Source organism: Heterodontus francisci, chromosome 31 (assembly GCF_036365525.1).
Source record: "Heterodontus francisci isolate sHetFra1 chromosome 31, sHetFra1.hap1, whole genome shotgun sequence".
In the NCBI taxonomy this organism is placed as follows: Eukaryota; Metazoa; Chordata; class Chondrichthyes; order Heterodontiformes; family Heterodontidae; genus Heterodontus; species Heterodontus francisci.
Window position 1 is genome coordinate 43,599,955 of NC_090401.1, and position 16,109 is coordinate 43,616,063.

The 16,109-nt window shown below is 44.1% G+C and overlaps 1 protein-coding gene across 4 annotated transcripts in view; it reads right to left on the reverse strand.

The window, feature by feature from the left end:
• The window catches only part of cnksr1 (connector enhancer of kinase suppressor of Ras 1), a 90,314-nt gene that overhangs the window by 44,947 nt on the left and 29,258 nt on the right, over window positions 1-16,109 (reverse strand). For all 4 annotated transcript variants that reach the window (XM_068011441.1, XM_068011440.1, XM_068011442.1 and 1 more), the window contains 4 exons: window positions 10,791-10,847; window positions 8,909-8,977; window positions 5,645-5,791; window positions 818-888 (listed from right to left, as the gene is read on the reverse strand). In XM_068011441.1, the coding sequence (XP_067867542.1) occupies window positions 818-888; window positions 5,645-5,791; window positions 8,909-8,977; window positions 10,791-10,847 (344 nt within the window). The remainder of the gene's footprint in view (window positions 1-817; window positions 889-5,644; window positions 5,792-8,908; window positions 8,978-10,790; window positions 10,848-16,109) is intronic.

Sequence of the window (16,109 nt, forward strand, 5' to 3'; positions counted from 1 at the left end):
TTTTCTTCATTTGAGATACCTTGGCTATTCCCACCTTCCTACTCACTCACCATACCTTTCAATATCCTACCTAAACTAATTCTACTCTCCTGCTCGCTCCCTATACCTTTTAATATCCTAACTAGTCTAATCCCACTCCTCATACCATTTAATATTTCTCTTCCACAACAATCTAGCTAATCGCTTTTTACAATGAATTAATAGACTCTACTTCAACAAGGTTTAGTGACAGAGAATTCCACATCCTAAACACCCTATTTTTTCAAACCTTGTGAGGAAGGCAAGTAGGTGAAGAATCTGGGGTTTAACCCATTATTTCTGTCTGTGGTTTAGGTGAAAAACAAAGGGTATTCACTCCTCAAGTGGACCATGAAGGTAGAGATCAATAGCTGGATGATGTTTATGGGGATCACTGGAGATTGAAGGCCATGCTGGACTTTAGGCCCACTTTTCCTCATCAGGAGCTCAAAATTCTGCCACTGCACCCAGTAGGCTGCTCATTCATATCAATCAGACCAAGAACTGTTGCAGAAGTAATCTAACTTAACTCATCTAGAAATGACCAATTTAGGAATGTGCAGGACTGACAAAGATCACTATCGTCCATCTGGCCAGCCCCAAATGAAAGGCAGCCAATACGGAGAAAAGCAAAATGGATCATAAATTTCTCAATGATTTCAGTATTGAGCCCAGCAGTACTAGTGAGCCTGGATCACTAACCAGCTTGGTAATCTGAAAATTGAACCAGGGCCACTTTTACAGGAACGAAGTGAGGCACAACTTCCCTGGAGAAGAAAAGAATTAAACTGAAACTAACTGGACAGATCTCTCAGAGACCACACTCAGGTCCGGCCATGTTGCTTCATCTTCTGATGGGCTTCCCAGTACCTAGGAGAGAGAGCATATATTAGCAGACCAAAGGAGTAGTTCCACTAGGTTCGGTCTCATACCAACAATACACACATGCTAGAGACATAAGAGCATGAAAAGGTCAAGGGTGGAAATGTTGACTTTCGATGATGGCATAAAATGAGCGACAACAGAAATGAAAATCAGGAGAGGTGTTTAATGGGTTGCTGAGCTGATATCCATGCCTTTGTTACGCATTTCTGGTTGGTCTCCCACATTCTACTCTCCGTAAACTTGAGGTCATCCAAAACTCTGCTGCCCATGTTTTAACTCGCACCAAGTCCCGTTTCCCTATCACCCATCTGCTCTCTGACCTACACTGGCTCTTGGTCAAGCAACATCTTGATTTTAAAATTCTCATCCTTTTTTTCAAATTCCTCCATGGCCTCGCCTCTTCCTATCTCCTCTAGCTCCACAAACCTCCAAATATCTACACTCCTCTAATTCTGGCATTTTGTGCATCCCCGATTTTTATTCGCTCCACCATTGGTGGCAGCACCTTTAGTTACCTAGGCCCAAGGTTCTAAACCACCCTCCTTGTTCCTCGCTGCCTATCTCACTTTTCTCCTTAAAATAACCTCTTTGACCAAGCTTTTCGTCATCTGACCTAATATCTCCTTTTGTGGCTCAATGTCATAATTTGTTTTATAATGCTCCTGTGAAGAGCCTTGGGATGTTTTATTCCATTAAAGGTGGTATATAAATATAAGAAGTTGTTCTTATCGCACATTTTGCACTATCATCCAAAGTCAACATTACCCCAAAGGATGAGTTGAGTCCATTTTTCCATTGAAACTCATGTCTCTAATATTACAATTCTCCCAGCCTGGCATCCAGCTGCTTTTCTAGTGTCCCTAAAATCTGTGGCTCGGCTTCCTGTCCAGCCAGATTAATGCAAACATTTCTAATTCTGTGTGTGAAGGAATTCCTTCAGGTAAACAAATGACTTATTTGTTTACTATCTTTGTTCTAGGCTGTAGAAATTGCGTTTAAAAAAAAAAAATTTCCCATAGGTACCTGGACATGCACCTGAAGTGCTGTAACCTGCAAGGCTGTGGACAGGTTCTGGAAGGTGGGATTAGATTGGGCGGTGAGTTTGTTTGGCTGGCATGGACACGACGGGCTGAATGGCCTCCTTCTGTGCCGTAATTTTTCTATGGTTCTATTTCTTTTTCTATTTCCATCTCTTTAAACTTGGAATCATCTTTGTTGCTATCCTCTGTACCACCTCCAGCACTAGCACATTCTTATAGTGTGAAGATTCTAAGGGGAGGCCTTCACTAAATGCAGAAGGTGCAAGGTGTAGACAAATTTGTAAACAGTGTTCCAAATGGGATCAGACAGTGCATTGTACAGACCCAGGACAACCTCAGTAGAATATCTATCTTTCAAATTATCTCCAAACATTGACAGTGACGACTCCACTATTAACCACAGGTCCCTTCCTATGTCTGCCTGAACTAATTCTGTTCCATTGGTGAAAGAACATTGCAAAAAAAATTTTTTGCTTACCCCTCTCGGTCAACCATTCTGTCCCAACAGGTGGGATCATCTGGGATGAGAGATTGTTTGTAGTAACCATCAATGCTGTGCTGGAATTGGCCAGCATCAGGCACCAATTCAGTGGGGAGTCAAATGATCCTTCATTTCTCCTCCCAGGTTGCACTTCCTCCCTATTGTTTGGCGCTCTCATCAGAACTGACTGAGCTAAGACCGGGAGCATGGACGACTTGACTAGAATCCCCCCAATCACCAATTAATAGCAGAGTAAGATCATCAATGGTCTAAAAACAGGCTCAAGGGGCTGAATGGCCTACTCCTTTTCCAAAGGAGGGGAATTTTTACAGGTGCAAGTGGGTTTAAGAGTGGATGGGGGATTAAAAGCACTGAAGTTGACAGCACACCAGGAAGCAGGTTTCAACCTACTGACTTCCATGTTCAACTATAGGGTGTTTGGCTGCATGCAAGCAAACCCCCTTGGGAGAGGCAAGTTGTTAATGAACTATTGACATTAAAATGAAGGGCAATATTAGCATGGATTTCCTGGAAATTGCCAGTAAAAGCAAGGTAACAGAACAGTATTGAAGGGGCTGAAGAAATGACAGGCAAAAATTCTGCAAAGTAATGAAACCTCATAGCTGTTTTCTTGCCTAATTGTGTGAAAGGCTTTTACTAACAGTATTTGCTCAGAGGTTACTTTCACTACTTTGGAGGTTTGTGCTACTGATTTCCACTTTACAGATGTGATCGATCAGAGCAGTGTTGCTTATACTGTATTAGCTTGGAACTCAGAGGAGGACCAAGATGGCCAGCAACATTAACAGGAAAAGCACCAGCCTCTCCTCACAGACCTACTGCTCCACAGGAGGGGATGAGCAGAAAGAGCTGCAGCTCACAGGAGGTAATACCCACAACACAGGGTGTACAGGCAGATGATCAGATTCCTGGACCTGTTAGAACAACAGTGTCTCAGGGTTATGTGTTAGGTGGTGGAAGACATTTGCAGCCTTCTGAACAAGACCTGCTGCAAAGTAGACCTGGTGGTCATGCTTTACTAGTGGCTGTTCAAGTTACCACCATCCTCAACGTCTTTGCTTCTGGCTCTTTCCAGGGATCCGCTGAAGTCATTTACAGGATCTCATAGTCAGTGAGTGCTCTGGTTGGTTTACCACAGGTGCAAGAGTCCTCGACTGCATGCACAATTAAGGTACCCCCAGATCACTTAGGAGTGTTTGTCAAGCACAAAGGCTTCCACTCCACCAATTTACAGCCGGTGTGAAACCTCAAAAGGATGATTATGCAGTTGTGCACAAGATCCCCAGGCTCCTCAGATCTCTGCTCTGACTGCTGAGATGCTCTTGATGGACATCTGAGTTTTGGAGCCTGTTCGTACCCCACCAAAGACTGCTCCAGCTGCATCTGTGCAGGGGCAGACTGCCATCAGGACAGTCTGAGGGGGGAAGACAATGGATGAGAAGTGGAAGCACTTTGAGCAGAGTCCCCACTTCCATGTCCCCTTTCACCATCATGGCCCACTTGCGCTTCCCTGCTAGCAATAAGCTAGAGAGCACTATGCTGCAGATCAGTGGGTGGTGAATAGCCAAAGCTAAGGTTTCCTCAATCCCACTTATGGTGGGATTCACGGTGTGCCAGCCATTGGTGAAGGCCTGCATGCACTTGTTTGCCACGTTTGATGCTCCATGAGGATTGCCACTTTTCCAATGGATGAAGACATTATTGCAAGTGCCTGCGACATCATGCCATTCAAGTTTGACACAGACTCCTCCAATCTCTCTGTAAGCGTGCACAGTGTGGCTGGAACACCTGCCAGATTGCACATTCTTTGCTGTTGCCCCAGAAGTATCCTCTTTGTCGACAGCCCTGGATTCAGCATCTGTGTCCAGCTTAGCAGATCTTGGAGTGTCCTCCGATGCAGACTCTCCACTGCTGTCCCTGTTCCACCATCTGCTCTTGCTCACTTTTGATATGTGAGTCACCAGATGAAAACCCAACTGTCTTCTTTTTTAACCAGTCCCAGCTAAGTGTCAGTATCTGAGTTGGTGCATGGTCTGCATGAATTCTGTGAAAATGCACCCTCAGAATGTAAGACCTCCTCTGAGGAGTCATTGTCCTGGACACCTTCCTGTAGGACATTTGAAGGCTCTTGAGAGATTATAAAGACATGAATTAGAACTGTCAAGGTAAGAATGTTTTAATTGATCATTGTGCATATGTTTATATTTCACTGGCTGCTGACATCAAGTTAACATGACTGAATGTTGTATGCCATGTGGCTGTCTGGTATTTAATTCTGTCACTGGGTAACTGGGAGGTCCCCATCTTGCCATCTCCGACAGTCTGACACGGTGAGACTCTGCTGATCTCCAGTGACCATTTACTCTGCAGATGTTAATTGCAAAATTGATGGAGGACCACCTCAGGTTCTCTGTCTCTCCTGGTGTTCTGTATTTTCTTCTCCTGCAAAGAGGGAAAGAAGAGATCTGAGTAAAAGTAATGGAATGTGTTGGAAGAATGGATGAACAACATTTGTTGAGGATGACCATGAGGGAGCATCAGTGGTGGATGGACAAATGGGAATATGAGGAAGTGCACTGACAGAGAGGGATGGGTGCACCAGCAAGGTAAGTTGGTGTTAGGAGTGATGTGCTGGAGTAAGCATGTGAGGGGGTTGGCATGATATACATATCAGGATATAGCTGAATGTGCCACAGTACTCACCTTTCCTGCCCTGATTAGGTCATTCAGCAACTTTCAGCATTAAATTCCTGCGGCTCACCTCCTGAGCAACCTCCAGCCATGTCTTCTTGCTTTAATGTCATGCTTCTTCCTTCCATCAATTGGCAACAGTAACTCCCTGCGGGCTGTATCACATCCAGGGAGGCATCACTACAGTGAAAGACAGACTTGGAGTTTTGGGGCTCCATTCTGACAGTTCCTTCTTTCATTCTCTCATCTCCAGAATCCATCTTTGCAGTGTCCCTTTAAGTACTGGAGTTGAAGTCAATTCATGTGGGTCATCATGCCCGCTCAACCTAATTAATTGGGAATCCTGAAAGTCAGATGCAACTGCAATGACTGGGTTAAAAAGCCACTAACAGACATGCAGCACTTACTACTGCATTCCCCTCCCCCACCACCCCAGCCCCCAGCACAAGTTAAAATTCCTCCCACGTTCCAATAACCTTCATTTTATTCAGTAAGAGACTGTCCTCACCTGTGGTTGGATGGGCTGCTGTAGCTGTGCAGTCTCAGTGAAACAGAAAGGTGGTAATATATCAAGGGGCACCTTTTTCATAATGAGAACCACTTGATTTGGATTCTCCCGCAGTTTGGCAACCAGGTTATTCAACGTCCACCCAACCTAGTGGTACAGGGAAGAACAAGAATGAAGAATCTCCAAGTGGGAAGCCCATTCTTACAATCATTCGAACAAAGTTTCTCTTTGGTGCCAGTTTAAACAAATAAGGTGAGAGGCTTTAGGAGACCAGCTCGGAGTAAAAAGTATTTCAGCAGTTCTATGTAGTAGCACACTGCATCATTACTGAGCAACAGGCTGGTACAATGAGGGTTTGTACTCGCGATTCCCTAACTCAGTCAATGGTTTTGATGGGAGAGGCAGATAAAGAATCTGAGGTGCACAGGAGATATTGGATGCTTCTTTGCAGGGTCGAAGGATGATAGCGGTCATGCACATGCCTGGAAACAGGATTGGAAGGTGGTTGGGAGCTCCTGTCCTGCCCCTCCATTTTTTGTGGGGAATGGTGCATTGTATTTGAGAGAAGGGAGAAAATACTTTTGGATCCATAATTAGTTTTATTTTTAAATTCTTTCATGGGATGTGGGTGTTGCAGGTAAGGCCAGCATTTGTTGCCAATCCCCAATTGCCCTTGACAACTGAGTGGCTTGCTAGGCCATTTCAGAGGACAGTTAAAAATCAACTACACTGCTTTGGGTCTGGAGTCACATTTAGGCCAGACCAGACAGCAGATTTCCTTCACTAAAGGACATTAGTGAACCAGATGGGTTTTTATGACAATCAGTGATAGTAATTGTGCCAATACTGAGACTAGCTTTCAATTCCAGATTTTTTTAAATTCATTTTTTTTATTAATTAATTGGATTTAAATTCCACCAGCTGCTGTGGTAGGATTTGAACCTGTGGCCTCTGGAGCATTAGCCTGGTCTTCTGGATTACTAGTTTAGTGACATGACCACTACCTTGACCTTGGTGGGAGTGCAGCATAGGTTTGCAAGTATGATACCTGGACTCCCAGGGTTGAATTACGTGGAGAGAGTACACAAACTGGGATTGTATTCCTTGGAATTTAGAAGGTTAAGGGGTGATTTGATCAAAGTTTTCAAGATGTTATTGGAACAGATACAATAGATAGAGAGAAACTATCTCCACTGGTTATGAAGTCTAGGACTACAGGACATAGTGCCAGATCTTTCAGGAGTGAAATTAGGAAACACGTCTACACATAACGGGTGGTAGAAGTTTGGAACTCTCTTCTATGAATTGCAATTGATGCTAGATCAACTGTTAATTTTAAAAATAAGATTGATAGATTTTTGTTATCCAAAAGTATTAAGGGATATGGGGCAAAGGCAGATATATGGAGTTAGGTCACAGATCAGCCATGATTTCATTGAATGGTAGAAAAGGTTTGAGGGGTTAAATGGCCTACTCCTGTACCCATGTTTCAATGGAGGTTTGACAATCATTGACAGAGAAAAAAATTAATAAAGAAACACAGAACAATAAAATAGCCTTGAGGGGAAGGCTCACTACCCAGATTCTACAAAACAAGAGTTTTTTTTGAGTTTACACCAAATCACTCCAACTTAGAATCAACACTGGATTGTTTTCACCTCTTCTTAAGGAGCCAACTCTTGCTAGGGTTGGGGTTGCATGAGTGACTGTACCTAGTTCAAATGATTATTATTTGTATGATCCTTCCACAAAACACTGAGGGTGACATTTGCAAGACTGAGATCGATAAAAGTTTTGTGAGCTAAGGGCATTGAGGAATATAGAGCAAAGCTGGTAAATGGAGTTGAGGTACAGATCAGCCATGATCTTACTAAATGGCGGAACAGGCTCAAGGGATGAATGGCCTACTGCTGTTCCTAATGTTCCAATTATATAGCCAAGCTCAATCTGTGCTCATCCAACATCTGCACATGCTCATTTTCCACCCACAGTGATTGGATAGGGATCCAGAGAGGGAACACTGGCTCCCAAGTCCATTGAGCCTGGATTCTCTGGTCTGTATGGCTTGGAACCACATTGACACCTCACAAGCTGTCAAACAATATAGTTCTTTCCAAATTTACATCAACTGAACTTAGATCAATATCCAGAGTTAGAAAAAGGGGTGTATGATACACACTGGGGGACAACACATCAGAAAACAGAAATTAAAAATTCAGAAGGAAAGCAAAAAGGAAGATTAGGAAGGCTGAGGGAGCGTAGAAGAAAACACAGGTGCTCAACATAAACGGAAAAATCAAGAGCTTATTTAAGCACACAAGAAATGGAAGGATAACCAAAAAAAAGGGGCACCTTTTACTTAAAAGAGAAGTAATGACAGAGATGCTTAACAAAAATGAATTGAAGGAAAGTATTCATAAAGAAACTGTTCAAAAAAAGTTGATGGGATTGAAAATTGAAAAGATTAGCAGGTCTGGATGGTATCATCCCAGAATAGGGACATTAACCACAATTATCCAAAAATTTTTAGAAATGGGAATTATGCCAAATAACTGGAAGGTGGAAAAGGTTACACCTAGGCAAGAAAGGGGAAAGGGATCCGCCACGGAACAACGGGCAGTTAGTCTTTTCTCAGTTGTTCACAGGATGAAATTAGTAAACACAGGAAGGCATGGGCTAATCTGGTCTAGTCAGCATGGAATTGTATAGGGAGTTTGTGCTTGACTAATTGAATTTTTTGAGGAAATCACAGTGAATAAAGGGAATGTGGTTGTCTACAGATTTTCAGAAGTGAAAAATAAGTTACATAAGGAGCAATTTTTGAAAGACTGTACTCCCAACTGTGCATCCAACATGGGTCAGAGACAGGGCTAGAACACCATAGGGGCCAATTCTGTGATGGTGTTCCTGTGTAGTAAGGCTCTACACTGGGAATAAGCCTTTCAAAATTATCCCAATGGTATTAAAGGGAATGCAATTGAATGGGTAAAAGGATAGCTAAGGGTCAGCTCTAGTTAAAGAGTTAGCACTGGCACAGATGAGATATGCCTAATGGTCAACTTGTGTGCTAGAATTTCTATGATCTCCCATACCTGTCGGACCCCTGCATCATCAGACACCCAATATACACCATCCTGATATACATCCCCAACCCCTGATCCTTACACACCCACAATTCGCGACCTATGCACACACCACCATTCAACACCTGATCTACAGCACACCTAATTCATCTCATACAAATGTCTGATACCCAATACTTACTACAACCATATCATTCACCTGGACCACCTCATCTCCTGGCCGAATCTTCTGGGAGCGATGAGCTGGAGACTGCAGAAAAGGAAGTGAACATTCACTCAGTCATAGACAATCCACCCCCAGGGATATGCACCAGAGCCACTGGGGAGGTGAGCAATTACCCTAAATAATAAATTTTAAAAGTTGTGATTGTAGTTGTATTACATGGATACTCATAGCTGAGCCATCTCTCAGGTTAGACTGCAACACTCCCCTCTCCCACTCAGCTCCACAAAAATAAGAGATATTAAAACCAAGTGCTTTGGAATGGAAGTCAGGGAATATTTTGGAATCTCCGTTAACCCATCCTCCACCTTCCAAGGAATTCTGAAGCAAATCATTCAGGACGTATTTCATTTTCTGTCAGATTGAGTCTGTATGAACTTGTGTTTGAGATTCTACCACATGGCTTTGTACAAGAAAATTAAAAATTGAAACCTTCTCAAAGTGGATCACATGTAGGCTACAACTGGAACCAAACTGCATTTACACAGAATCCCAAATCAGATTTTTAAAGAGAAAAGGTGTCCTCAGTGAATAGTCATATCGCTCAGTGTGTCACTGAGTCACAGACCACGGCTGTATCACCCAGTGTGCCACTGAATCACACAGACCAAGCAGGTATAGCCTGGTGTCATAGTGAACTACACAGACTGTTGCTATATTGCCTGGTGTAACACTGAACCATGCAGACCTGAGATACACATCCCAGAGTTGAACTGAGACTTGCACATCAAAATCCTTTCTAACTTTTGTGTCAGTCGCACTTCCTGATCTCAGCTGGGTCAGTGATCATGGTGGTACTGTTGGTTTTAGGGCTCTTAGAGGGGAAAATTGCAAATCAGCCAGGGTTCCCAGTTCTGATTGTGCCATATGTGGAAATGGGTGAGGAGCGGTTTACCGTGGTTGTTACACCATCTGAAGTTGGCGCCACTCACTATCCAGACTCACTACAACACTGGCCAGAAAATGGGCAAAATAAAATTCAGAATTTATTTGCTACCCTTTGATTTCCAAGGTGAACGTGGCCTCTGTATTTTGTACACAGCGCATAGGTACATTTGTACCAGAAAACAACAATATTTTGCTGGGCGACATGAAAACAAGCAGGAAATTGTAAATTATTTCTTCAAAATGCTAAAAGACTTGCATAAACTCTGAATGAGCGTTTTAAAAAATTGTTCCGGAAATCTGGGTGATGTTGGCAAGGCAATATTTATTGACCACCCTTAGTAGCCCAGTGTAGATGGTGAAGGGTTTTCTCTTTGGACTGCAGCTGTGTTGATGGTGTTCCCGCAATGGTACAAGATAGGGAATGCTTAGGAGCAGTGACACGTGTTCAAATTACAATGATGTGTGACCTAGAGCAGATCTTGGTTATGGTAGAGCCTTGGATGGTCAGGGTGAGGCGGTCACTCAGTACAAGAGGGACTACAGACAAAAAGCACTGAGTGAGAGAGACAGACAGAGAAAACAGGAGAGAAAAACAGAGACACGCACTCGCAAGTACAAAGCAACAGACACACACAGTAGTAGTTCAAGGAGGCAGTGCATCAACAGCTTTTCAGGAAAACTAACAAAAGGCAATAAACACAGCTTTGCCAGTATCACCAATTTTACAAGAAAAGTTTAAGATAGAAATGGGCAGGGAAAGTGCCACACACAAACAAACAGGTAATTCTGATAGAGACAGTTTAACAGAAACTGATAGAGAGTGCGCAAGACAAATAGAGAGCCAGAGAGAGGGACTGACTAAGACACACAGAGACAGGGAACACAGACAAAGTGAGCGACACTGTGAAGAGAGACAGAGTGGGAGAGAATGAGATGAATAAATTTCACTTACATTTACCGTGGTTCCTGTGATAAAATGCAGCCCATTATTCGACTTGATTTCAATTCCCTGAACAATGTGAAAGAACAGCATTTAATCCAGGGATAGTTGAGGGGAAACGGAAAGTGATCAATTGCTTGAGAACTTTGTGTTCATCAGACTCATAAATTTGCAGCAGTAGCATGTAATATACTAAAATACTTCTGAGGTTTAACCTCTTGGCTGTCTGAGATATTGCCAGTGAATGTCCAGGTCAGCTCTACTCACAGCTGTCACAACCCTGAATCAACTTGTAGAACAGCCCATGGGTTTTTAAAAAAAATCTGGCATTAGATTTTAGTTTATAACTTTGAACTAAATCTGTAAAATGGTTTGAGTGTGCTGATTTCAGGTTGAAAGTCTGATGAAGTTTGTGAGTTATTCAGTCAATGTAAAGCAGCGGCTCTGCTAATTAGCAGAAATTCCAGCCTGAAGACCTTCGCATTGGACCAGAAACCCATGCCCTGCACCAAACCTGCTGTCAACACTCAAGTCAACACACATTTCTTCAGGATATTCACAGACCAGAATGTGGCCACTCCTTGTTGCCAGGTAATACACAAAATTAGCACTTCTACAGGATTTATCAAGTTTGAATAATTTAAAATGACATCTTACCCAGATTGGACACTTGAACTGGTTGTGTTGCCCTTGCACCTTCCCAAGGCTAACTCAGCACACAGACAGATAAATATAGTGAAGACCAGTGTAAAGAGAATATCTGAGTAAACTAATGCAGTTGCAATATACTTATCAGTGGCACATTGTATCTAAACATCTAGTGACCCTGGTTAAAGGGCACAAGTTAAAAAAAAAATTAGAATTTCCCCCTTCCCTAACACCTAATTTTGTAAAGGCAGCATTTAAATGGGTCATACAGATCTGGATGGAGCTAGCTGATTATAGCCAGGGTAGCTACAGAAGCAATATAATTGATGTTCGTAACCTGGGCGAGGGAGGACATTGAACAAACAAACAACCAGGGATCCTGCTCCTGATCAGAATGCAGTGGCGCCTGTTGGAGGGTACATGTGTGCGGTTGTCAGGTGAGCATAACATTGAGCTAGGTGTGTCACCAGCGCACTGTCCCCCCCACCAACCCCAGCATGTTCGACTAGCGGCACAGTGGCACCTTGGCTAGCACCGCAGCCTCACAGCTCCAGCGACCCGGCTTCGGTTCTGGGCACTGCCTGTGTGAAGTTTGCAAGTTCTCCCTGTGACTGCATGGGTTTCCGCGGGTGCTCTGGTTTCCTCCCACGGCCAAAGACTTGCAGGTTGATAGGTAAATTGGCCATTGTAAATTGCCCCTAGTGTAGGTAGGAGAATGGTAGGGAATATGGGATTAATGTAGGAGGGGATGTAGTAGGGAATATGGGATTAATGTAGGATTAGTATAAATGGGTGGTTGATGGTCAGCACAGACTCGGTGGGCTGAAGGGCCTGTTTCAGTGCTGTATCTATGACTCTCGATCAACCAAGAAAATTAGACCAGATCACTTTTTTTTTATTATAATTGAGAAACTGATTGACGAGTCAATGCCCAAAGAACAGGAAACCACCAGGGTTGAAAAGAATGGAAGTGAATACGAGGGAAATAAGGGAGTAGTGATTGTTTGTTACCCAGCTGGGATTGTAAAAGCCTGGAGATTGTAGGCAAGAGGCTGAGAGGGGTCAGAGGTTCCTGAGTTTTGAGCTCCTGGTAAAGACTGAGTGAGTGACATCAACATAGTGAGAAAATAAACAGAAGGGAAAGCACATGGCAGCTAACCATGGAAGCATACGTAGGGACAGCATACAGTTATGCATATAAGAATGTGTGTGTTGTGCATGTACTGGAGATAATCAGGGTTTAGAGAAACAAAAAAAAAAAATTGAAAGACATCCTTCCCCGGGCTGAAAGCTAAAAATACAACTTTGCTGAACAGGGAAATATGATGCCACAATATAACTGTCAGAAACCACGCTCCGATATATCTGAGAGTGCTCTCATCTCCTGCTCCAAGCATTTAACACTGATTACATTTCAGCTTACCTGAGAAACTAGTCCCCGAAAAAAAAGATTGTATTGAGTGTGCTCACGCCATTGATTGTGGCAGTGTGTAGGGCTGCCATCTTCTCAAGGAATTAGAGAAAATATCCTCCAACCATATGTGCACTCCCTCTTCACACAAACACACTATACACTACACACAAACAAATGACACACCATGCGTTCTAGTGAAGAAAATCATAACAACTCTTGTGCCTCAACTGATTTGTTTCTAAATTACACTGAAGCCTCAAGGAAGTAGACTCAGGTCATTTAAACAAAGCCCTGAGTTATTCTGGCTGGTGGCACAATGAATGGAAGTAGTAGTACTCAGGGACATAGATAGTCTGATGTTTAAGAACCCACTCTGCTGAGTTGAAGGACTTTGTAGAAACTAAAATAATAAGGCTGAGATTTTTTTGGAGCAAAGGTTGACTTTGAATTAACAGGAACAAAATGTAGTTTAATGCCTACTTGAACCAGAGTAGAAAGGCAGGACCTCAGGTTAATGTCTCAACTGAAAGATGGTGCCTCTAACAATGCAGCACTCCCTTACCACTGCCCTACAGCGCCAGCCTAGAATATATGCTCAATTTCATGAGTGGAGTTTGAATCCACAACCTTCTACTTCAGAGGAGATATACTACCAACTGAGCCAAAGTGTCTACATAACACATAGGGTGGAATTTCACGAGATACATGGCATTCCCGACGGCAGGACTGGAAGTTGTCGTAACTTCTGCTTCCGCCGCAATTCCCATTTCCCATGTGATTTTGTTTGTAAATAAACTGTGTGGTGACGGGCACAGGGGACACATGGGATCTTGCGGCAAGGACGGCCTTTCATTGTTGGAACCCGCTGTCACTGGCCCAAGCACCACGATTGCCATTCTATGCTTGTAGTCTCAAGGATCAGCAGCCTTCCTTTCATGTAAGTATTTTCAGATGAACTAAAAATGAAGCTTTTGCTTAAATCAAAATGTTTTTGCCTCCCTTATTTTGTGCATGTCACCATCAACTTCACAACTTTTATTTTACCTGCAGCCAAAGTGAATCATATGATAGCCAGCAGGCAGCACGTGCCCCACAGTTCAGTGGTGCCTCCCTGCAGGTTCTCCTTCATGCCATCAAGGAAAGGCGGGACATCCTGTTCCCTGCAGATGGAGCGCAAAAACCCTCCCGCCTCCCAAGGCGGCCTGGATGGAGGTAGCAGAGGCAGTCTCGAACCATGTAGTCACTCATAGAACATGGGTGAAGTGCCACAAGCGAATCAATGACTTGCTCAGATCAATGAGGGTAAGTGGTCCTGGCGCAGCAGCTCCATTGTTTTCTTCCATGGCTCTGTGTCTTTAAGGCAGAGGGTACACAAGGAAAGCAGTGGAATGTGTGAGCAGCCTTGGTGCCATTCCCCAAGCGATTTTGCACGAAGATGAAGATTGGCATTGTTTATGTGCTTGGATGTGTCGTGCGAAAGCCACTGCAGAATGAGTGATGCATCATTTCCCATGTCATTACATCTGCACTGTCTGGTGCAGGATAAACAAAGCCACAACAAGCGTGAGGGTGCTAGAACGGGAGGAGGGGTCCCTGACATAAGGCTGCTGACCACGGCTGAGGAGGAGGTGTTGGAGATCACGAAAGAGGAGGGAGGTAGGGCAAGTGGAGATTGCGAGGCAGGAGCCACAAGGTGTAAAGATGAAGTGGCATCTCCACTCTTACAGCCCTATGTGGAAACTGAAGGAAATTGTGCGAACCCATGTGAAGCACATGCTTAAAGTGCCTCTGTTTGTGTCTCCACTGCAGGTGCCCACATTCGAGTCACAGACTACCACGTGGCCCAACAATCCTCCTCTGGGAAGGAAGAAGCCAATGCTCCAGAGCATACACTGTCACCTGCCTCTTTTTCCACCTCGGCCAGCGCAGATGCATCCACACGGTCCATTGGGGGTTTAAGATTAGAATCTGGGTCACAAACTGGAGTGTAGCTTCCTCAGTCGAGAGTTTGGCGAGCTCTGTGACGAGTCTGGTTGAGCACTTGAGCCATGTGATCTGACCTGCACTCCATCGCTGTTGCCATTGGCTCCATGCAGCAGAGTCTAAGTGAGAAGGGGACAAGGAATCTGGACCACCCTACAGGTGCTCCTTCCCCTGAGGGAGAAAGGCAGGTGCCATCGTGCACAGATGGAGGAGGAGGAGCACGTGCCAACTGCTCCCGGGCCTTCCTCTCAGGTCACCCCCAGGGTAAGCGGCGTCTCGTCCTACTCATCCCGACATTAACCCTTTACCTCCAGCAGGCAAGCAGCCGGGGGTATCGAGCACCATTGCTGCAGACCCCCGGTAGGATGCAGCCACCAAGGCCCTGTTCCTCCAGAGGATGCCCGCCAAGGTCATCCACAGCAATGAGGCAGCGCACTAAGCAGACTGCCTCCACCTCAGCTACTCATGTAGAGGTACCACCTAAACGTAGTGAGAGAAAAAGGAAATTGAAAAGGTTTTGAGCACAAAAGGTGACATGGGTGATGTACATATTGAGAGAATAGAAAAGATACATTTTTATTTCATGTAAAATTTTATCCACTCTCAGTAATGTTTTGCTTGGTTACTGATGGATACAAAGATGTTTTTTGGAGGCCTATGGCAGGAATGCAATGATGATTGCAAAGCATCTCATGAAATGTCCAGTGTCCATTTCTCATTGGAATTGGAGATTTCACTCTTCAGTGATGGCTGTTGTCCTACTGATGATTATTAACTTTTCCAATACTGTCATGCCTTACTTTTGTTTTCTACGGTCATAATTTAACGCTGCTTGCAGTGGTGTGTAGTCGCATTCATCGTAGCCCATAGATGATTTCAAATGCCAATCACATGAAAGTGCAGCAATGCTTTATGATTGCAGCGATGAAAAGACCTCATGCAAATGGGAATTTCTGTGGGGAATTGTTACGTTTCTCCTCCCAACATTCCTTGATGATGTGGCTTATTGTTGGTTGAAATGTGCATAAATTAGGTTCCCCATGATGCCCCTTGCATGTTTCTCCATGGCCCTCATATTGACGACAGCACTGAATACAGCATCGTTGTCATTGTTGTCCTCCTCCTCACCCTCTTCATAGTCATCCTCATCTGGGGAGGACCGGTGTTCCTCTTATTTCTCCGCCTGCAAAATGTTGCCACATCTAATTGCAAGGTTGTGCAAGGCACAGCAGACGAGTTATTCGTGACATCCTCTGTGGCGCGTCCTGTAGAGCCCCTCCAGACTG